Source organism: Acartia tonsa, chromosome 5, assembly GCF_053477335.1.
Source record: "Acartia tonsa isolate MP-2025a chromosome 5, ASM5347733v1, whole genome shotgun sequence".
Lineage (NCBI taxonomy): Eukaryota > Metazoa > Arthropoda > Copepoda > Calanoida > Acartiidae > Acartia > Acartia tonsa.
The window spans coordinates 27,654,013-27,677,832 of record NC_137264.1 but is presented as its reverse complement, the minus strand read 5'-3'; the positions used below and the strand labels follow the sequence as shown (position 1 = coordinate 27,677,832).

The window sequence follows — 23,820 nt, the reverse complement described above, 5'->3', positions numbered from 1 at the left end:
TAAATTAAGGTAAAGGGCTATTAAGGGGCGATGGAGAGGCTATGTAGGGGCTATGTTATATAAATTAAGGTAAGGAGCTATTAAGGGGCGATGGAGAGGCTATGTAGGGGCTATGTTATATAAATTAAGGTAAGGGGCTATTAGGGGCGATGGAGAGGCTATGTAGGGGCTTTGTTATATAAATTAAGGTAAGGGGCTATTAAGGGGCGATGGAGAGGCTATGTAGGGGCTATGTTATATAAATTAAGGTAAGGAGCTATTAAGGGGCGATGGAGAGGCTATGTAGGGGCTTTTTTATATAAATTAAGGTAAGGGGCTATTAAGGGGCGATGGAGGAGCGATGGAGGAGAGATGTAGGGGCCATCAAGTTGCAATGTAATATAAATTTGGAGAAGGAGCGATGAAGGGGCGATGTAGGGGCGATGTAGGAGCGATGAAGGAGCGATGTAGGAGCGATGTAGGGGCCATCACAGTACAATTTAATATAAATTTGGAGAAGGAGCGATGAAGGAGCGATGAAGGAGCAATTGAGGGGCGATGTAGGAGCGATGGAGGGGCGATGTAGGGGCCATCAAAGTACAATTTAATATAAATTTGGAGAAGGAGTGATGAAGGGGCGATGTAGGAGCGATGAAGGAGCGATGTAGCAGCGATGTAGGGGCCATCAAGTTGCAATGTAATATAAATTTGGAGAAGGAGCGATGAAGGGGCGATGGAGGAGCAATGTAGGAGCGATGTAGGAGCGATGTAGGGGCCATCAAGTTGCAATGTAATATAAATTTGGAGAAGGAGCGATGAAGGAGCGATGTAGCAGCGATGTAGGGGCCATCAAGTTGCAATGTAATATAAATTTGAAGAAGGAGCGATGAAGGGGCGATGTAGGAGCGATGTAGGGGCGATGTAGGAGCGATGTAGGGGCCATCACAGTACAATTTAATATAAATTTGGAGAAGGAGCGATGAAGGAGCGATGTAGGAGCGATGTAGGAGCGATGTAGGAGCGATGAAGGAGCGATGTAGGAGCGATGTAGGGGCCATCAAAGTACAATGTAATATAAATTTGAAGAAGGAGCGATGAAGGGGCGATGTAGGAGCGATGGAGGGGCGATGTAGGAGCGATGGAGGGGCGATGTAGGGGCCATCAAAGTACAATGTAATATAAATTTGAAGAAGGAGCGATGAAGGGGCGATGTAGGAGCGATGGAGGGGCGATGTAGGGGCCATCAAAGTACAATGTAATATAAATTTGGAGAAGGAGCGATGGAGGAGCGATGAAGGGGCGATGTAGGAGCAATGTAGGAGCGATGTAGGACCCATCAAGGGACTAAGATATATATAATAGTGAAGGGGCCATAAAGAGGCGATATTTAATTAAATAGCCCCTTGGGATAAGAGGACATATCATCTCCTCTTTAGAAGGGGCGATAAAGGAGCGATAAAGGATCATTTAATCGCCTCTTAGGGCAAGGGGCTATTAAATCGCTCCTTTCAAGGAGTCATAACATCGCCTCTTGTTATATGGGGCTATTAAATCGCCCCTTTCAAGGAGCCATTACATTGCCCCATGTCATAAGAGGCGATCAATTAAAATCATCGCTCCATATGGAGGGATGTCGTGAAAAGGAGTATACCCGAAATCTTCATATTGGTCCTAAGAAAGGTAAGCACTCATAATTTTTATGCCGAAGTTTAATGAAAACTCAAGAAGCTATATGTGCACTGCAGACATTTAATTTTTTATCTGTTTGAAGTTAATTTTGTTAATTTTAAAGTCTCAGACAAGGAAATACTTTAGAAAGAAAGAAAGAATATGAAATTTTAATGTTAAAATATTTCTTTTGGGTAAATCAAATGTTGTTTTTATGTCAAATTTATAAAAAGACCCTTTTTTCATTAATATCCGCAGGTACATATAATACTAACTAATGCATACGTTCCTTATAGAAGTTTCTAGTTTTATGAAGATGGTTTTTCTTGGGAGGGTTGAGGTACCCTTCCCCAAAAATAGTCATAAACCTTCATGAAGCCAAAAAGAAGAACCTTATCAGTCCAGCTGTTAACGAGAAACTTCAATATATATACAGTATACACAGACATAAATCTTAATATTTTTATATTAGGATAGAAAAAATACTTACCCAAAATTGGAATACCCCAAGATACACAACTAAAAGTAACAAGATATACAAGAACAATTATGTCAATTAGTAGCGGAGTAAGACAAACAAAATAATAACTAAGGAGTAAATGTGGTATCCGCCGAGGATAAATGGCAGACACCGGAGTTCAATTAGATTACGGCAGTGTGACAGACGTGGACACCTTACTATAGAGAAGCTACGCTTCTCTAGCATTCACTAGATAATGATCAACATCTATTTCAGTTGTCACTTTATTGAAGGTTTAAAAGATACTAAAGCTATATACAACAAACAATAATTACATGGATAGGAATAAATAATCATAACTTAAAAGCATCAATAATACATATACAATGGTCAGTTTGGGCAATAATGATCCCCCATCCCTGAAAAGGGTGGGGGAGAATTAAGAATACAGTTAACCATAATAAACATGACAGATTCAATTAATTCTAAGCGTAGGGAGGGGGTCACTAGACCCCTTCCCCAGGACTTGGGGGAGGGCCATTGACCCTCCACCGAACCCCAGATCAGGGGTGCCATAGGCATGGCTCACGGTTGCCGAATACCACAACTCTCCCCTCGGAAGGCTGGGAGGTGGTTTCCCTACCAGACTTCCGACAGTGGTTGAGGCCTTCGGTCCGCTCCTTAGGGCTAAAATATATACAAACGATAATGACTCAATGGAATCCTAGTGGTGAGTGTCTTCTTAGGGTTGATGGGCTCCCAATGTGGGGTAGAAGGCAGAGGCTGGCTTGGGTTGGACACGTTGGTCAGCGCCGGCAGGTATCAGGTTTGCTGGTGGCACAGTTGTTGCTGGAACAGTCAGCAGTGGGGCCTGCTGGTTGTTGTTGGCAGCGGCTGGGGCGCTGGCGGCCAGGTTGATCGTCTGAGCAGCGGCCTGTCCTCCTGAGGGGCCGCGGGGTCTGCCAGAGGGCGGTCCTGGCCTACCTGGGCGGTCATGCCCGCTGTCAGTTGATTTCATAGACACCATTTCCTCGGCTGCTTCCCTGCCGATGGGAATGGCATCCCAGTCCACTGAAAAGTCCCGGGACTTGGCATGGTTGAGCCTGGCTCTAGCCAGCGCTTTCCTATACAAAGCTGGATGGTACAGGAACACTTGTGATATCGCATTCAAGGCTGCCCGGACTCCTCCCTGTGCTGCTGCCAGGGAAATGATGGTTAGGTCCCCCAGCAGTTTGAGGATCAACAACAGCAAACACAGTATGGCTGCGCCATCTCCCCACTCGTGGATGGCTTGTCTAAATCCAGCCCAGACATCCAGGGCTGCTTCTCCTTCCTCCGCCAGTCGGTCAATGTTGTAGGACACTATCCCATGGTCTCCTGTGGCCGAACAGCTGCCTTGCTGAACGCAGGAGCCATAGGATAGGCCGGTCAGCATGGCACTCTTGTATGCTGGGAACGCCAGCAGTTGTTGCCAGTCGTTCAACTCAGCCTGCGAATACAAGCCACCTGAACTGAAGTCATCTAAGGGTTCTGTCAACAACTGCTTAGGCGTATCCAGCGGGGGTGGCCTTTTCTTGGGAGCGGGGGTTAACTCTATCCAGCCTTCCTCCGCGTGCACAGTCAGGGGGTAGGTGGAGGAGCAGGGAATCTTGGTGGCGTGTTCACTATATACCCGCGTCACAGCGTCTACAAAACCTGTGGGCTCTACTGGCACTTTGTCCCAACACTCCTTGTGTTCGCGGACAACGTACTTGTGACGTTGGCAGGTCAGCTGCAGCAGGATGTCTCCCCTCAGTACCGAGAACGTGCTCCCCTGGACACGCACCGGGTGGGCCGGGTCTAGTTGCTGGAGCTTCCAGCAGTTGGCCGCTACTTCTTCTGCTGCGGTGCTTTTCATGCGCGTTTCCAGGGTAAACCCAATATAACCTGCATGTATTTGGGCTTGAAGGGGAACGTCAACATCCCTGGCCGACACTCTGGGCAGCGCAGCCGCGGCTGGGTCAGCTGCCACGAACAACGCTGGATGGTTTGTGGCATGGGCCTCGAAGTCGCAGTTCACAATCGAGGTGGGGTTGGTCATGTTGATGAAAAACTGGGCCTGATGGTCAACTAGATATGCATCCATCACCAGGCTGGGCTGGAGGCTGCGGATCAGCCTCAAGGGGCAATCTCTTCCCAGGTGGTCCCACACGTAGGTGGCTTCCCCAGTGATGCAGGACAGCTCAGAATGGGGACACTCTAGGGTCAGGTGGTCAGACTGGGACTCCACACGTCCATCCTCCACCACATAGGTCTCCTCCTTGACCAGCAGCCGTCGCTCCTGGAGCACTAATTCGTTGCGGTATAGCTGGCCCTCGAAGTGGACGTCCTCCCCCTCACAACCCACCCCCTCGGGGCTGTTGACGAGGGCGCCCACCATATCGATGGTGAAGAACAGGGGGTGGTTCAGCTGGAACGTCAGTGGCTGGGTCTTGCCTGGCAACGTGTAGACTCGGTTCCTGGCCAGGTCTCGGCACGCTTCTGGGTCTATCTTGGTTGGCCTCATGAGGGTGGGGACCGAGGTCACCTTGAGGTGACCCCATACTCCACACCTGAATGTCCACTGGGACACGGTGAGCTGACAACTGTACCCGGTGGTTTCCCTCACCTTGACTTGCTGCAGGATGTGCACTTCATGGCCCAGGGGCACCTCCTGGTGTAGGGGCTCCGTGTTACACATCTTTTCTTTATTGTAGGATGTGACATGGGTGGGGTTGGCACAGTCCCATCCCACCAGGACGTAGCTGGTTGTAGGCCACACGGCTGCCAGCAGGAGGCCCCACAGGACCATCCACCAATGGGAGAGGCTTCCAGGCAACCATCTTCCTCGTACACGCGGCTGGGGATCTTCAGCTCTGGTCATGGCTGCTTCTTGGGACTGGACACGGCTGGGCTGCTCCTGGCTAGATACAAGTTTCCATTGAGCGTTATCTATATGCGGCCGAGGCACCCCGATACCCTCCCCAATGACAGACTGGCAAGCGACTGGCACTTGCCTGGGTGTCGGCTCCCCTAGCCCCAAGTGCTCCCTTCCCTTGTCCAAAGCATGCCCAGTGGCATGGGGCTGAAGTGCATGTGGCACAGGCTCGCCCTTACTCACGTCCCTCCCCTGCCCTAGGAACTCAGGTGCATGTGGCACAGGCAAGTCCTTATTTTCCCAAATTTCAATCTCCCCAGCCTCTGGTGCAGGGGGCACAGGCAAGGCTGGGTGTTTACAATATCTTGGATACAACACATTTAACAAATTCAACTTATCCTGATGTTGAGCAGCTGGGTTCCTCTGGCTGGCAGGGGGCTCTGGATGGCATGTAGCTGGGCTCTCCCTGCAGGCTGGTGGCGCTGGCTGACTGGGGGTGACGGGTGTCACCCCTTCCTCTGGGACCGCTGGCTCGTTCCAGGACTCAGGTCTCTCGGTGGCGGCGACGGTTGTCGCCCCAGACATCAGGTTGGAGGCTGGCTCGTTCCAGGATCCAGGTATCTCGGTGGCGGCGACGGTTGTCGCCCCAGGCACCAGGTGGGAGGCGCTGGATAGCACCCCCCCATCATCCCAGGTGGCGACGCCGGGTGGCGTCCCATACATCGATGCAGAGGCGCTGGCTAGCACCTCCTGCCTCTCTCGTTCGGCGGCTGCCAGGGCCTCCCCATACACCGTCTCAGGGACGCTGGGCAGCGCCCCTCCACTCTTGCTGGGTAGGCTCAGTCGGGCAGGTTCCATCATGTTGAGGCTAAAAGGCTGGGGCCTCAGCACCTCTGGCTCGGCTATATTGTTGGATTGTATCAGCTCTGGCCCCAGATGGTTAAGACTGAAGCCTAGGCCAACCCGGTTGGGTTCAGCCGCGCCGCCCAGTACGTTGATCCTAGCTGGGACAGTCCCAAACTGCGGCATCCCATCGGCTCGGTCCGCAGCTCTGGGGGCGGCTGCTTGCTGTTGTGGTGCTGGGGGCGCGCTCCCTTCCATATGGGCCACTCTGCTGGGCTTCCCTGGAGGGGCACCCTTATCGGCGGTGCGCCTGCGGCTGGCTACCTGGGCCCAGTCAGCTCTACAGTCGGCCGCCGTGTGACCGTCATAGTGGCAACGCTCACACTTGGCAGAACGGTCACGGCGTGGCTGGGTGCGTCTCTCCTCTAGGCTAACTTCCACAGGCGTTGGGCAGTCTCGAGCTCGGTGGCCTCTCCCCTGGCAGCGGAAGCAGCGGCCTGGGACCTTGTCATCTGGAGCGACCTTCCCCATCTGGTGGAGACCCGGAGCCAAGGAGCCAATCTCCATTGGCTCCGACTCGTCATATTGGGGCAACTGGATGCAAGCAGATCCAGTCAGCCCTTCGGTCAAGTCCACTAAGCATACACCTTCCTTCAGTTGCTTAGTAACCATGGTGACGGTGAACATGGCCTTACGAGTGTACTCAGGTACACTCATAATTTCATGGTTCATCATGAGGCGTTTTACATTGGCGTTACGAATTCCACGATTTAATTCGTCCACCAACAACTCAAGATCCTCATGGTTGTAGGCGTCCCTATACAAGGCGCACTTAGTTGATATGTACGCTTGTATAGGTTCTGTCGAGTGTTGCTTGTAATCCCTAAACGCTTGTTTAAGCGTTTGGGATTCAAAAGCAGGGCGAAATAACAATTCACACTCGGTCTTGACCTGTTCGTAGGTCAAGGCTTGGCCTGCCTCGCCAAACAGATGGGACGCCATTTCCGCCGCTTGCCCTACCAGTGACAGTAGGAGGGCGTTGCGGCGGTTGAGGGAATCATGAGGTGGCACGCGGTAAGCCGCCCATGACATCTCGAGTCTGCGGATATGTGCCGACCAGGATTGCTTGGGTGGCCCTCTATACTCCGGCAGATTGCTCAGCATCAGCTTGCGGTACTCGGCTGGGGCCGGCTGAGGGTCATCCTGGAGCCATCCTGGGGCTTGGTCACCTCCTGGGGCTTGATGCTGGTCCATTGGGTCAACGGTGCAACGGCGGGCACAAAGTTATACAGTACTAAAATGAATGGTTTGTCACTTGAGGCTTTCTAGCCTAACAGCCAACACTGTTTGTATCACTAGGTTGGTAGTTTAGTTGCAAAGATATAACTTAGCTGTACTTATCACTAGTTAGGTGCTGAGGTTGTAGGGTAGGCTGGTAGGGGTAGATAGATGTTGAGGGTCTGAACTGCTGTCAGGAACTGATTGGGTTTTCCTTTATCACACTAGAGCTAGAAGGAGAGAAGCTTGTAATTCTTGATTTGCTAAAAATACCCCTGTTAAATGCTATGGAGTAGCTCCGCTCCTGTGTGTGTGTGTGGGTGTGTGTGTGTGCGTGAAATCTCCTGTCCTTGCAACGCGGGTCCGCACCTTCAAATCCGCGCACACGGGGAAAACGCGCTCTCACCCCTCAACTCGCTCTCTCATTGGTCCGCTTCGTCCGTTGGATTTATGATATTTTCCGCACTCTGTTGCGCTACCCGTGAATGGCGCTCTGTGTGTCCGATCGCCAGCCCCACACTACAGACGGACTTAGTCTAGTGTGGGTAGGAAGGGGGAAGCGCGTGAGGGGACGGGGGTAACTCCGTCCGTTTCCCCTGTGAGGGAGGGAGGTAACTGTGTGCTGGTGTAATAGTGCCTTTTCTTCTTAATCCTAGGCTTATCTATTATATCACCCTGATTGTATTTGCCTTCAATGGAGGGGGGCTCCTCCCTTTCCCTTGGAATAAGGGGTGTATTGTGGTTGTGCTGTGGGCTTGAGATGTTTTGATTGTATATCAGGGTCTTTATTATATTACATCTAGCTTCTATTTTTGTCCTTATCACAATTGCATAACAGATTTGTTTACCAACTCTGTTCTATTTTTAGCTGTTATCACAATACACAATAAATCCAAGCCTGTTCTATTCTTAGATTTATCACAACACAACAATTTGTTTGCCAAGCTTTGCTCATACATCTATTGTTTGGCCATCACACCAGGGTGGTAATCCCTGCAATGTAACATAATATCTGTTTTTCTAGATGGGTGGCTGCGTTGTAGCCTCTCAGGATACTTGGAGTTGACGTAGTTTTTCTCTGTTCTGGTGCACTACACTCGTATGTTAGCTCGCAGTTTGCAGCTATGTGGCATGTTTCAGCCTATCGGCGGCAGGGAATGTCCCGTCCTGCTAGCGCCGCTGATCCAAATCCGGCTGATGGCGGCAGGGAATGTCCCGTCCTGCTAGCGCCACTGGTTCGGATCCTGCTATTTCTTGCAGTAAAGTTGGCCTATTTCCAGCCGTTTACACTTATTTGGCTTGTTTCAGCCGGTCCGCAGGCCTGTTTCAGCCCTTTTGGCGCTCAATTCTCCGTTAGATATCAGCGCTGCTCGCGGTTATTCGTCAAATTTCGCTGTCTCGCTTCCACAACTGCCGGATGCAGAGTTAAACTTTGCTGTCCAGGGTGGGTAATTCAGGTTGCTTGCGTCAGTTTTGCCAGATTCACTGCTGGGAGTACCTTAGCCTCAGATGCGCGTCTGCTCTACACTTGTGGTTCGCCGTAATCTCACACAGCTGTCACCAAAGTTGTGGTATCCGCCGAGGATAAATGGCAGACACCGGAGTTCAATTAGATTACGGCAGTGTGACAGACGTGGACACCTTACTATAGAGAAGCTACGCTTCTCTAGCATTCACTAGATAATGATCAACATCTATTTCAGTTTTCACTTTATTGAAGGTTTAAAAGATACTAAAGCTATATACAACAAACAATAATTACATGGATAGGAATAAATAATCATAACTTAAAAGCATCAATAATACATATACAATGGTCAGTTTGGGCAATAATGATCCCCCATCCCTGAAAAGGGTGGGGGAGAATTAAGAATACAGTTAACCATAATAAACATGACAGATTCAATCATTAATTCTAAGCGTAGGGAGGGGGTCACTAGACCCCTTCCCCAGGACTCGGGGGAGGGCCATTGACCCTCCACCGAACCCCAGATCAGGGGTGCCATAGGCATGGCTCACGGTTGCCGAATACCACATAAACATAAACCAATTTATCGTATATTGCAAGAGAATACGTCAAGTGGTCATAAATTAAGAATAAATTTATTGAGAAATATAACAAAGGCTTTTAAATTTGCTTTTATAAGTTTTTATTCTAACTGACAGAATGACGGACCAAGTAAATTTATGCTGGTGTGGTAACTCATTGGTATGAGGAATCTTTAAAATGAAATTCAGCCGTCTATCTTGAATGGCAGTTTTAGAATAACATTTCCCTCATAGCGTGAAGGACTGCCAGCCATATGGACTGGCTTCTATCAACAAAAAACTTATGTCTCTAGATATTTTCTGTGTCTAATATTAACTCCATTCTACACAAGATGAATAAAACTGTATTCTATTTTTCACTTTCACGCTCTATATACTTATACTTTACAATCTCATTTACTTTTATTTTACACAGAAAATAAATTGAAAATCAACAAACCTCAATTTTATTGTCTTTGTTTACTTTTTAAAAGAGTGAATCTGCTCTACAATTCATTGCTGCTGTCTGCGAATTTTCCTTTCGCTTTGGCTAACGTAGTTATAATTTATACATTAGAACTGAGCTAAAGAATAATTAAAGAATATTCACCTGTAGATTGCAAACTTTTTCTTGTCAGCTGTTTTTGATGGAATTTTAGCTCTAAAATTAAGTATTACGTTAGCTTTTCTGCAATCAATGGTGGATAAATCAATCTTACCCCCAATTTGACCTTTAAATTTGGTACTTAATATCCATTTTACTAATATAAATTAGGGCTCCGCCTGAGTATCTGGCAAATCAACTTTTTATACAATTTTACATTTCAGCTTGAAGTCTAAACTCAGCGCAAATGTGGCAATCCCTGTTTAAAAAATAAAATTTCAAACATCCAAAAAGGTTTAGATTTGAGGCTTCGGTGCGGGTGCCCAGCCCTAAGAATTATTGACATACCAAAATTAGGGGAAAAATAATAATTTCTATTTTTAAATCCCTGTATCTTTGTGTATAATGAACTTGCCATAAAACATTTCAATGAGTAATAAAGAATATCTTTATTGAAAAGTGACAGGTTGTCTTTCTCTGTGTAGTGAAAGATTCAAGAGGTTCTTCTTAACAGTGAAGCATCCAGTGAAATTTTAATCCAGGAGATATTGAAGTTGAGGGTCGAATCCCATCTTTCCTTGTTAGATATCAGAGGAGAAAGCGTTCTATATTATTATACCTGGTAAATGTCCAGCAAAGATCCCAACACATAGTGGTCATCCAAACTATCATACTAATCCAGCTAAAATATCCAAAATAACCTATTCCTAAAATTAAATCATTTTATGTTGAAAATATAATCACGAAACCTCAATTCCTTAGGGTGTATGTATGTTTAAATGCACATTCAATTCACTTCAAAGGTCATTTTGTATACAGTTACAAATGTCATTATTTTATGAAAAAAAGTCATAATGTTAATTGTTTGTACGTTAATATCTTGCTAACCACTGAACCAATAGAGTCCCAATTCATGGAAGGTTTTCATAGGTCCAAGAATGGTTTCTTATGTGTTATATATTCATTATGTTAGTTGTTGAACATTAGGTGAATAAATTGGTTGTAGATTAACAAATTATTATTAGTTTTCCTCAGCACTGAAACCCATTACCCACTTCATTTTGAAATAAATTGAAAATAAGGTAGAGGGGGGTTTCTCAATGTCTAACCCCTGCAAGGGTTCTAATCTGCGAGCTACGCAGTACCCAATTTACTGTGACCAAACCTGACCAAAAGTAATTAACAAACACACTAAAAACTAATACCCCCCCCCCCCCCCACTTTATATTTCTAATTTATTTAAGAACTAATAAGAGGGGGGGGGGGGGGGTTCTCTGCCTAACAAGCATTTTTTTGGGGAAATAGCCAAATTATTTACCTACCTACACAAAAATCATTTGTATCAGGAGATTCTTCATTGACGATTGTTTTAACTTGAGGTAAAGAATAAACAGACAGTAAATACACAGATACCAGACCAATTGATATTAGGTTACTGAGTTCAAATTAAAAAGAATTTTGAAAATTTTAATTGTAAATACATTGGAGCAAACAGGACGATGTTTAATCTTTGTACAATATGTGATAATTACTTCCCAGCACCCTAAGAAATTTACTTCTATGTTTGTGGTGCCATTATTCCCCCCCCCCCCCATGATAAAAAACGAAGACATTATTGTGTGATAATACTTCTTTTTAACATCTTTTATTCCTTGTTGTACTTTAATTAAAATTTCATATTAATGATTGATACAAAGGTGTTTGTGTGTGTTCGCTGGGCTTAATACTTTACTATCAACTTTATGTTAGTTTCATAAAGGAAGGAAAATTTGGCTGTTTATTACACTAGTCACCAAGATAAGTTATTCGTTGTCAAAATTTTTTAAAATTTTTTTGCATATAATCATTAGGGATGTACATCAATTTACTGGCTTTCGTCTTCCATTCAGATCCCTGGCCTATCGAGAGAAGGTAAATTTAATGATATTTCTAACTGAACTTTCTACATTCTTTTAATTAAAATGTTTCTATGAATGGTACTTTAAATGTTTTATTTAAAATGAGAAATATAAAAATCATTTTAACTCGTATTTATTTATATTACCTATAAATATTTATATACAATCTACAAAAAAAAGGTTTAAATTCAATTTTCTAAATTTATTAATAGTACAGTACACATTTTAACAGTGTTAAATGTCAATGACAAACAATAGATATAAAGATTTCTTTACAGTATGAATATAGAAATATAAAAACAAATTGTTTAGAAGCACTTTCTGTGGACAATGGAGGGACCGCACTCGTCGTACTCTTGCTTGGAGATCCACATCTGCTGGAAGGTTGACAGAGAGGCCAGGATGGAGCCACCGATCCAGACAGAGTACTTCCTCTCAGGGGGAGCGATGATCTTGATCTTGATGGTGGAGGGAGCCAGGGCGGTGATCTCCTTCTGCATACGGTCAGCAATACCGGGGTACATGGTGGTGCCACCAGACATGACAGTGTTGGCGTACAGGTCCTTACGGATGTCAACATCGCACTTCATAATGGAGTTATAGGTGGTCTCGTGGATACCGCAGGCCTCCATTCCGAGGAAGGAAGGCTGGAAGAGGGCCTCAGGGCAACGGAAACGTTCATTGCCAATGGTGATGACCTGACCGTCGGGAAGCTCATAGGACTTCTCAAGGGAGGTGGAGGCAGCAGCGGTGGACATCTCCTGCTCGAAGTCAAGCGCAACATAGCACAGCTTCTCCTTGATGTCACGGACAATCTCGCGCTCAGCAGTGGTGGTGAAAGAGTAGCCACGCTCAGTCAAAATCTTCATGAGGTAGTTGGTGAGTTCACGGCCAGCCAGGTCAAGACGGAGGATGGCGTGGGGAAGGGCATAACCTTCATAGATGGGGACAGTGTGGGAGACACCATCACCAGAGTCCATGACAATACCGGTGGTACGACCAGAAGCGTACAGGGAGAGAACAGCCTGGATGGCAACATACATGGCGGGCATGTTAAAGGTCTCAAACATAATCTGGGTCATCTTCTCTCTGTTGGCCTTGGGGTTGAGGGGAGCCTCAGTGAGCAGGACGGGCTGTTCCTCGGGGGCAACACGGAGCTCGTTGTAGAAGGTATGGTGCCAAATCTTCTCCATGTCGTCCCAGTTGGTGATGATACCGTGCTCAACGGGGTACTTCAGGGTAAGGATACCTCTCTTGGACTGAGCCTCGTCTCCAACATAGGCATCCTTCTGACCCATACCGACCATGACACCCTGGTGGCGGGGACGGCCAACAATGGAGGGGAAGACAGCTCTGGGGGCATCATCACCAGCGAAGCCAGCCTTGCACATACCAGAACCATTGTCAACAACAAGGGCAGCAACGTCTTCGTCACACATCTTGGTGTCTGTGTTTGTTTTAGTGGTAGCTTGTGTAGTGTTGTAGTGTCTTACAGCGGAATAGCTGGAATGATAAGTTGACCCTCGGCTGCAAAGTTTATATACACGATCAGTACCCCCCCCCCCCCCCATAGCTCTGCATTTTAAGATCTGCGCTCGTGTGTCAGGGGAAATTTAAATATTTATTTTTGAATTACATTGCCTTATATGGAAATGTTAAAAGATCACTATATTTTTACATAGGGAGAAAATCAAACTTATGATTTTTAGGTTTACCTTTTCTTGAATATAGATTATAGAATATAAAAAGATGTTACAAATTATATAATTTTCTTTGAAAACTGTTGAATAAAAAGCAAATACAAAGCAAAATCAAGCAAATAAACTCTACGTTTTATTTTATTTGAAAATTATTGGGATAACATTATAAAGTAAACTAGTTGCTTTGGCCCTAGTTTCTAGGGAACTGCAGGAGATGTTAGGAATATAGCCTAAAACCATATCAAGACATTTATAAAGCATCTCTGAAAAGTACAACCCACTTGGACCAGCCACTTTTTGGATGTTGGTGGGGATAGAAGTTTATTCAATTAGTTTATGTAATTATGCTGATAACCCCAAAATATAAAATGTGCTTCTCCAAGTGTGAAGCATGTATTATGTCATGTCAGCTTTCTCCGGTCAACTAATACATTGCTACAGGCTACAGCTGACCCGTGCATAGTACACCTAGGCTAACCGCTGGAGCGCGTATAGCCAGACAGAGTTTCAAGTAAATATTACCTTATATGGTAATGTAACATCATATACTATGTGGGGGAATTTTTAAAGCATTTTAAAGGGGTAAATAATATAAATATTATTTTTTTTTAAACTTAATTTTAAAGTAATTTAACTAAATTTAGATTCTTTTCAATATATAATAAATATGGTCTTTCCTATTGGTTTATGCATTTTAGTATATAGGATTTAGGCTATATTTATGTCCACTTTGCAATGGCCAAAGAGGCTAGGGGCGCATACGCTAGTCTATAATACAAAGTAAAACGATGCATGTCCGTCTGTCTGAAGCTTCAGATCTCGGTAATCGCCTAACATTTATAAAGGTAGATAGTATAATGTAATTTTAGTCAATAACTATTAAGCAATGACATTTCTTTAAAGTTGAAATTGTCCCTTTATATGAAAAAAAACACTTTTAGAGTAATGCAAATTATTTAATATATTCCCCTGTTTTCATTGAAAATAAAGGCTTGGGTCATTTACAAAATGTTTTACCATATTTGGGCACAAAAATCATCCTTATATGGGGATAAAAATTCAGGCAGTTATTCAGTGAGGCATAAATAACAAAATATTTTGAAATGATAAACAAAATAAATGAATGCAAATATTACTAATATATTAGATTTGAATTCCAAAATAAATGCATTAGTTACTAGCAGAAGGATTCAAAATTCTGAATTATAGAAAAGATTTACATAGGTCCTGACGTCTTCAAGCTTTTTTATTAGCTTAAGTTTTGTCATCTCACTTTGATGCTAGGGACACAGCAGCTAGTCATTAACATCCAGAGACGCTTTTATATCAATAATAAAAAAACAAAACATCTATGTATATCAAATCGAAAAAAAACCTTTTAGTTTCAAGACCGATATTTCATTTTTCTCGATTGATCTTTATTAAAACTTTTAATTTCTTTTTATTCCTGATTATAATGTAACCATGTAGATTTCTCAAATCTAAAACAAGTACAGATATGTACATCCAAAATTAACATTGAAAAGCTTTAAAGTAATTATTTGCATGTTTTTTTTTATGACAGTATCAACAAATTATTACCTTCATGTGTTATTTTTAATGTAATTTGTGTTAACAGATCGCAGATAACTTTTAAAAAAAAAATTGGGAAACCATCTCAAAACGGACATATGCCGTAGTAATAGAGTAGACGCACTGAAAGCATTCATTCTATATTTTAGAACCAAAATATATAAAATCTTACCTGGAACAATCAAATAAACTGAAAAAAGTAAATGTTAGAAAACAAGGATGACAACATCCATAAAAGCGAAGCTCTGAAACGGTAGGACAAACGAACATTTATACTTGTAGTGTGTCAGAACTGAAAAATCAGAACGTAATTATAAATGTCGAATCAAAATTTTAATTAAGTTTGTTGAAAAACTGCTTAAATGCAGGATAATGTTTTAGGACAGACTTACGTTTTTAGGACTTGATTATAGAGATGCTTAGCTTATAACATTGTACTATCACCATGCAAAGTTTGAAATGGATAGGAGAATTCTAACATGCCTAAATTAACGAAAAAGCTATCCGTTACAGACGGACGAAATTGTACGACCCTAATTGTAGAAAAGCTTCGCGTTTAAAAAGAAAGTATGACAAAATATAAAATTCATTCAAGTCATTTAAATAATGTGGTAAATTAAAAAGTTCTCTTTGAGAGGTTTGAGAAATATTTCCGTAAAAGCAAATTTGAATAATAATAAAGAATTAGAGAAGAGCTCAATACTTTACATAAAAAAATTGATTTAATTATCTTTATAGATGTTTTCATTTCTGTTTAAAATATATTAAAGTTATGTCAAGTTTATTGTCTAATAATAATGTATAATAGTGTGAAAATGTCTTCTTTAAATTAAAGAACTGTGTTATAAAGTTGTTGAATAAAGATGCACTTTATCAAACTTTATGACACCGATATTTATTTGATTTATTAAATTAAGTGCATGTAGCGGAGCTACAACAAGTTTACATTATTTTCGAGGAAAAGGAACTGTAAGTACAGAAAAAGAATAGACAAAAATTGGCAACATTTAAAAAAAATTGTCAAATCTGTTGGCCAAAAAATATTGAACACTACAGACACAGATTTTGATAGTATTTTAATTTATTTAAGATGTAACGCATACACTTAAGTTTTGCTTGAATTTGTCATAAATAAATAAGGTATAGTACTTTTTTACTAAGCGTTACGAATATCCCTATTTATAGAGTAGCTACGCTACAAATAAAAATGTGCCAAGTTGAAGGTTATGATAAATATAAAGAAAATCCTTTCTATTATGGCTTCAAAAACAATCAAAATCCGCTGTATAAGAACCGGTTCTACGCCATACTAAAAAAATCATGTTTCGTATCGTATTGTATCCAGTTTTCTACGAATATGAAAATATACAATCATAATATTATATACCAGTTTTGTTAGGCCGTCCCTTCGGCATCAAGAAGCTAACACAACTAGTTTAAATCTTATAAATATACAATTTTATATCCGCGGTAAGCTGTTTATAATACGATGCGATAAATAACTATTCTTTTTGTCTGTATTTTTTTAGGAATACAAAATGATATATTTTGTGTGTGTAAAATCTAACTTGTTGCAAAAAAGGAAAAAATAATAAGTCATAATATATCTAGTTGAACCAAACGGGTAAATGTTTTCTTAAATATGCAAGAAAAAATAGTTAAAATTACATTAATATTATTTTGATCGAATTACAAAGCTACCAGGAACGTGAATCCGATTTAAATCAGTTGGATTAGGATCGGTTTAGACCCGTACTGAAAAATCAAGTATATCCATATAAAACAAAATTTTCCTCTTGTGTATTTTTATATATCATAAATTAAAACTAGGAATATAATCTATTCAAAAATCTGATAAGGACATTATGTCCATGAGAGCGCAGCAGGTTTAAAGGAAGACCATCACCCTGGACTTGGTGGCAATAAATTAAATCAATTATAGATAAACTTGGATCAAATTCAGTTTGGATTATCTTTAAAGCAAATTTTTTTTACATTTGAAGTCTTTTCGTCATGTCTGTCCGTACTGATTATAGTTTGGGAACTGTACTGTCAATTTTAACTTTTTTGAATCAGCTTATACCAACAACAAATTAATTCGGAAAAAGTCACAAAACCTATACTTGATTTTTAACTTCTTTCATATATTATTTTAGATTTATATCGCTTGTTAGTTACACCTGTTCCTGTTAAGACGGAAGCAAATCTTAGTAAGAAGATATTGAATTTTTAACTGATTTTTAAGATTGTAAAAAAATCTATGAACATAAAAGTTGTAATTATTTTTTTTCAATTAGGTTTCAGATTCAATATTTAAAAGATGGATTTAGAAAATTACTTCCATTTTCATTAGACCAATGGAAAACTTCCCTGAGAATTATGTAATGTAAAGATAGATACTTTTACGAGACATACGTCACCTAAACTGTAAATTTTTATTTCAAGGCACAAAAATTGAGGGCGCAAATAATCTGTTTGTATGTGTGTTAGGTGTCTTAGAGCTCTCTAGAGTAAAATCTAACGATAAGCAGATATGAAAGACAGACATACATGCTTGACTAGTAGAGCAGCTGCGCTACAATGTATGTTTACCTATAAGAGTAGCTAATATAGCAACTAGGCTTAGTGAGATCAAACAAATATACACTAACTTCAGATATCTAAATTATAAACAAGGATAACGACATTCATAAACAAACAAACCATAAAAAATCATAGATGGACAAATGGAAATATAAAAGAAAAGATGAATAGAATACAGTGAAAATGGAATGTGATTCTGACAAACAATACTAGGTGAAAATTTCTTTTATTTATTTGGTATAATAAAAAAGAATAAAATTACCCCTTAGCAGGAGTTGAAGGCTTCTCGTTTGAGATTTCCTGTTCATATTCATAGATTTCTTCTACACATCTAGAAAAGTAATTTGGCATGAAAAAAAAATAAAATTTTAGCCAACATACAGTTGCAATGAAAAAATTAAGAGAAAAAATCATCTCGAATTAAAGGAAAGGGGCAGAAAATTTGATTTAGATTATCAAATTAATTAGCCTAACATCATCCTGGGACCTTTTTTAAGCATCCCTAAAATTGGAGAATTCAAATAGTTCAGTAGTTTTCGGGATCTTAACAAACTGACAAAACTTTGTAAAAATTTAAATTGGCAATGCAATTGGAGTCCCCACAATGGGTGCCTCAAGAGGCATCTAAGGGGTGTAGCCGTAGTATTTTTAAAAAACAAAACAACATCAACTAAATTTTGATATTTTACATACTTGCAAAGAGTATTAACCTTTAATATTGTATGTTGTACTACAGGCTGTTTTTTATTGCTTATCGATTTTAAGAAAAATATTACAAACTTCTCTATAAACAGGGATAAGGGATAGGAAACCTGGCCATAAATTAGGTCCCAGCTAGTTTCGAAAGGGATATAGCAACTTTTACCTAATTAACTATTTCAATTGGCCGACAGCTCCTATTGGCTATCGCTCTAAACCAATAAGGCTTAGCTTGTTTTGTATCAACCAATAGACAATTGTCGGATGGCGATATAGAAACCGCGGCATATGCACTTCAAGGAAAAATTGAAAATTGTACATAATTTTTTATATTATTTTTATTAATTTTGAAATAATTTATTACACATTTATTTGAGTATTTCTGTTTAAAAGTAAAATTAAGATTTTGAAAAAAATAATCTTAAATTATATGTATTGCCATGGAACACTTAGTTAATAAAGTGTGTTACCTTTTTATATGCTTCATTATTATTTGGCCACAACTTCGTCAAAAATGCTCACAAATCGACTGAAGGTACTCAAATAGTTCCCTTACAAGCCCAATCAATCAGTTTTAAGATATCTTTATATTTCAAGGAAAATTGATGAAAATACCAAAAAAGGCAAATTTCGGTGTTACCTTTTATATGCACAGATACCATAAAATCAACAGAAAAAAATACTTATTTTTAATTTTCTCTCATTATTAAGTTTGATTCTCTTAAATTGGCTATTCTTGAAGGGATTTATGCATTGATTATACTGAAACATAATATTGGGCAGAAATTAATGTATTTCAAAGAAAGAAAATTTGGAAAATAAGATATTTGACCTCTGTCAATTCAGAGGACAGCTGCCAACCTCCAGTTGACAGGATGTAGTTAAATACTTGTTAGCAATAATAATTAGCCCAAAAAGTAAAACAAAAAAATTTTAATATGGTAAAAAAATGATAATCTAAATCTTAATTTTGGGTATGATGATCTGAAGGACACTCTTACTGGTGGTGATGATGACCCAGATGGTATCTAAGTACATGAGCATTATGACAACACATCTATTGAACTATGGTCCATTTTTTGTATTCACTTTTACTTAATTTTTTTGGGAGATAACAAACATCATAATAAGATTTTAATAAAATCCATTAACATATTGTTTCTAAAAATTGTTAATTTTATTTTAGGGTAGCTACAAGGAATATTCTACATGAATTCTATTCTATACTTTACTTTCTGTGCTCTATTTAGCTATTTCATCATAGTTTATTATTTTTAATAATAACTACTGCTCCTTTCCATAACTTTTTTTTTAGGCCTAGTGGTGAGATAGGCCTGAAATATATTTTGCCTTGTTCCCCATCCCTTATCCATGTCTATAAATAGGTTATATTTACCATAATTGTGTAAAATTACATTTCAACCAATAATTGTAATCTACAGAAGATGTAATCTTGTGTATCATCTTTGCGGATGTTTATCAATTTATCGGCCATTTTCTTATCCCTTAGATCCCTGATGTTTACCTGTATGTAACTATGGATGAAGTTGTGTTGTCTATATAATATTCTAAACAGTACAGGGATGTTATCTAAAAACATATATTTTCAATCACGGTGGAAAAATTGAAAAGATATTTTTTGGACAACTCTGCAACCTTTTTGTTGTCAAACGGTTAGAGGTTTGTATATTAAAACCGTCATATTATCTTTTTTTATAAAAAAAATTCTAAATTAGAACCATGATTTGCACAAAAACGTGCCAAAATTATTAATTTTGATCAATTTAAAACCACCATTTTATTCTGGTTAACTTATAATGTTCTAATATATACTTTCCTTTCTCAGAAAATTAGTTAGAATGTTTATTTTACTTAATTTATTATTCACATTATGACGCCTTCAAATTTATATCAACAAGGATAGTATTATCCATAAGTATTACAGCATTTATAAACTAACAATAGTTAGTAGACAAACAAGGATGATTTCGCCAATAGTAGCGAAGAATTTTGAAACTATTATCTAAACATTAAATCACACATTAGAGAAAGATAGAGAAACATAGAAAAAGAGAAAGATAGAAAAAGAAAAAAGTGGGAAGCAAAGAGAGAGAAAGAGAGAGAAAGAGAGAGAGAGAGAGAGAGAGAGAGAGAGAGAGAGAGAGAGAGAGAGAGAGAGAGAGAGAGACAGAGAGAGAGAGAGAGAGAGAGACAGAGAGAGAAAGAGAGAGAGACAGAGAGAGATAGAGAAGAGTGAAAGAGAGATAAAAAAATAAATTAGAGAACAAAGAATTTTCGGAATAAATAGTGTTAAGCTAGCCATTGCATTGGTAGAAGGACAGACCCGAATTGTATAGAGTAACTTCACTGTTCTACATATTTATATATGTGTTGCGTCCGAGACTAAAAGTTTAAAGAGATCAATGTTCTTTGTAAACAGAATTTCTATATTTGTTTAATGTGATTGTGCCTAAATATAGAATAGTTTTGCTGAACAAAATTCCACAATAACCAAATTGTGAAAGCATGTTCAATGAATTTATTTTATGAAAGGAAAATATTACAAACATTAGCTCTAAATAATAAATATGTCATATATTGTATTAATTATATGTTTACTACTCGTGGAAGTAGTTTAAGATAAGATACGATACATGATTTTTTAGTTTAGCTCGGAACTGGTCCAAATACAGTGGATATTGATCGTTTTAAATATTTAAAATTTTCTGTATCGACTATTTTATTAAAGTCAAACAAACACAAACTTACCTTATCATTTTCTCTTAGCTGCCCTGTCTTTAAAATTTCAAAATCATCCTAGAAAAAAATAGGATCATGAAAAGAAAACGAAGTAGTGGGTTTCGTTGTAATTTCACAGTAGCTTTTGATAGGTTATTTTAGGTTAGGTTAGGTAAAAATTAAATAGGAGAAAAGCTACTATGACAATACAACGAAACCCGCTAATTCGTTTTCTTTCCATGATCCTAAATTATAATATTCCTATATAAAAGAACACACCTATAATAAATTAGGTGATATCAGTATGTCTATCCATCGTTGTTTAAAATTCAGGTTTATGTTCTGATGAGTACACATAGCTTGTCATCCAACTTATTGATCAAACTACCTATGTTGTCAGCAAGTCCTCATTATCTGACATAGCAGCGCTAGGCTCAAATTTTAACTTCTTTAGTTATGACGCAGTTTGGGCTCAGATTCTCCCCAACAACTAGCGAATGCGTGTTTCGTTACATTCGCGGGTTTAAAATACTCAATCTTTCAATTATTAGAAACATTATAAAGTGTTCAAAATGTTTAATAAAGTTAAAATTCGATAGTTTTTGTAGCTTCGCTACTAATGGAAAATCTATGTACTGTTAAATTTGAATTTAGAAATATTTTGTAGATATAATCTTGAAATTGCTTGAATGTGACTTTTATGCATGAATATATTTAGTAAATCTTTACAATTTTCAAAGATTGACATTGTCAAGGCTACTATTTCTTACATTTATTATCGGGACTTTTGGGAAGTTTATGGATGGGGGGCGTGGGGTAAGTCGACCTTCCATTTTCCATTTCGATTTCATTTGGGAGGATTGTGGTACACTACCCCAAAATAGTAATAAACCCTTCCTGATCAAATGTAAAGAGGAACATATCGGTTGGCAGATGTTTCGCAACAAACAAAGATGCCCACACAGACAAACATCATATTACTTTTGTATAATGAAGCTACGTCCCTAGCTTTTAAGTTATGAAGCATCTCATCAGTGTGGGAGAGATAAGCTCCGCCCCTAACCGCCATAAAAATATTAGGAAAATATCCATTTTCAAGATACAATTTCTGTTTGTAAGACGAACCAAAATTCCGACAAAAATTACTCATGACTTCTATGTATAAAGATTCACAAAAAGTCATTTACAATTACAACCCATCTATACTTTAACATCTTTTATCATTAGGTTCTTAAATATGTGGATGTTGTCATCCTTGTTCTGTAAATGGTAAATAATACTTACATATGAAGAATCCAAAATATAAAGATCATGACATGTTATCTCACTTTATATAAAATCAAAGATTATTTACACTTATAGCGTTGCTTCACTTTAACTTCTATTTGTACAAAAACTTTTGTCATTTTTACTATATTCATTATCTTGAAATGGTTCCAATGGGGATCTAAAGGGTTAAGACAATGAACGATAAAGTGAGCTACATCACAAATGTGGAAACAGCGTAAAGTGCCTCAAAAAATTACGCTATATAATAAAATAACCAATGATAGGCCAGTATACATTGTAATTGACCAATGGTAAAATTTATATTGGCCTCTCATTGGTCATTTAATTGTATGACGTCATTTTTTTGGCGGCACTTTACTTTGTTTCCCTGCAATGTGGAACATGATTACCACTTCTGAAGATTAGAATTATTGGTTGATATGTTTGGACCAATTTAATACAAGTACCCAAAGTTTTTGAGCCGATGTATAAGATAAGGTGATTAATGATTATGAAACTTTTGGTACTAGTTTAATTTATAGTAAAGTGCCCTCTCCCTCCCTGTTTCCAAACCTGCTTCTATTATAAAAGTAAGTTACTTTTTTCATATTGCTTGTAAATAATCTTGATTATAATCCTGTTATTTTGTTGATTGAGGATTAATTGTAGCATGTTGGTTTTTATTCGCGAGGTTTGTTTCTCAAACAACATAGTCTAATTTAATAACATAATAGAAAGGTTATATTTAGATTATATTCAGGATGTCTGTTTGTCTGTCTGTTTGTTTGTACCGAAGATCTCGCTAACCGAAATAGTTCATCTAAATTTACAGGGTAGCTTCTCATAGGTCTTGGGATTCGGGAAGGTTTATAACTATTGTGGTGGAGGGTATCACCGCCCTCCAAAAAGAGAAATCGCCCCGATTGCTATTTCGCTTAATATCGACATAATTGTACTTTTTTGTAACTAAACACATTATAATGAATAAAATCAATGTTCAATAAGTTTTCCAATAAAAGTCTTTTATATTTTTTTTATCGCAGTAAGCAGAAAATAGGGAGTTGCCAGCCGCAATTGAGTAGACTGTAATTTATAACTGCTAGAGTCTTAGATAAAATCAAAGGCTATCAACTTGGCAGCTGAATAACCTTAAAAATTTTAACAAAGGGAAAAGTATTGTAAAGTAGTGTTTTTTTTGTATAAAGCTTAAGATCTCATAAATTGTTGGTCCCTATCAATTGTACTTTTCAGTGAAGCTATATAAATATCTTGGAGTGTTTTTAATTCATTTTTTTGGCATGGTGCAAAGCAACTAGTAATGTACATTGAAGGAATTAGCACTTCGATTTAGTTTTTCAGGAATTATTGATTTAGATTATAGTTATAGATAAGAACAAGAACAATAATTTAAATAAGTAGGAAAGCATTTTAAAGTTGACATAAAAAGATTAAATAAAAGTAACAAAAATTTGAAACTTATAGAATGATAGAATATGTTTATAAAACTTTGGGTACCAGTATACTTTACACTTCAATGTCCCCTTCCACACTGGTAATACCTCATTGAGAAATTAAACATATTCAAGCTGATAATACTACTAATG

General features: G+C 39.2%; 2 protein-coding genes across 3 annotated transcripts in view; both read right to left on the bottom strand.

Moving 5' to 3' along the window:
- Window positions 1–23,820, bottom strand: part of LOC145319175 (G-protein coupled receptor Mth-like) — a 59,043-nt gene that overhangs the window by 16,345 nt on the left and 18,878 nt on the right. For both annotated transcript variants that reach the window (XM_080161087.1, XM_080161088.1), the window contains exons 9-20: window positions 22,856–22,930; window positions 22,232–22,276; window positions 20,978–21,025; window positions 19,734–19,798; window positions 17,772–17,840; window positions 17,519–17,586; window positions 15,099–15,116; window positions 14,806–14,835; window positions 11,079–11,195; window positions 10,376–10,463; window positions 9,763–9,813; window positions 2,138–2,166 (exon numbers count right to left, since the gene is read on the bottom strand). In XM_080161087.1, the coding sequence (XP_080017213.1) occupies window positions 2,138–2,166; window positions 9,763–9,813; window positions 10,376–10,463; window positions 11,079–11,195; window positions 14,806–14,835; window positions 15,099–15,116; window positions 17,519–17,586; window positions 17,772–17,840; window positions 19,734–19,798; window positions 20,978–21,025; window positions 22,232–22,276; window positions 22,856–22,930 (703 nt within the window). The remainder of the gene's footprint in view (window positions 1–2,137; window positions 2,167–9,762; window positions 9,814–10,375; window positions 10,464–11,078; window positions 11,196–14,805; window positions 14,836–15,098; window positions 15,117–17,518; window positions 17,587–17,771; window positions 17,841–19,733; window positions 19,799–20,977; window positions 21,026–22,231; window positions 22,277–22,855; window positions 22,931–23,820) is intronic.
- On the bottom strand, window positions 11,842–13,212 carry LOC145319177 (actin-5C-like). Its single transcript, XM_080161089.1, has one exon. The coding sequence runs from the start codon at window positions 13,091–13,093 to the stop codon at window positions 11,963–11,965; it is 1,131 nt and encodes a 376-aa protein (XP_080017215.1). The 5' UTR covers window positions 13,094–13,212; the 3' UTR covers window positions 11,842–11,962.

Coding starts and splice junctions, on each gene's coding strand:
- LOC145319177 (XM_080161089.1), bottom strand. CDS start 13,093: ATGTGTGACGAAGACGTTGCTGCCCTTGTTGTTGACAATGGTTCTGGT.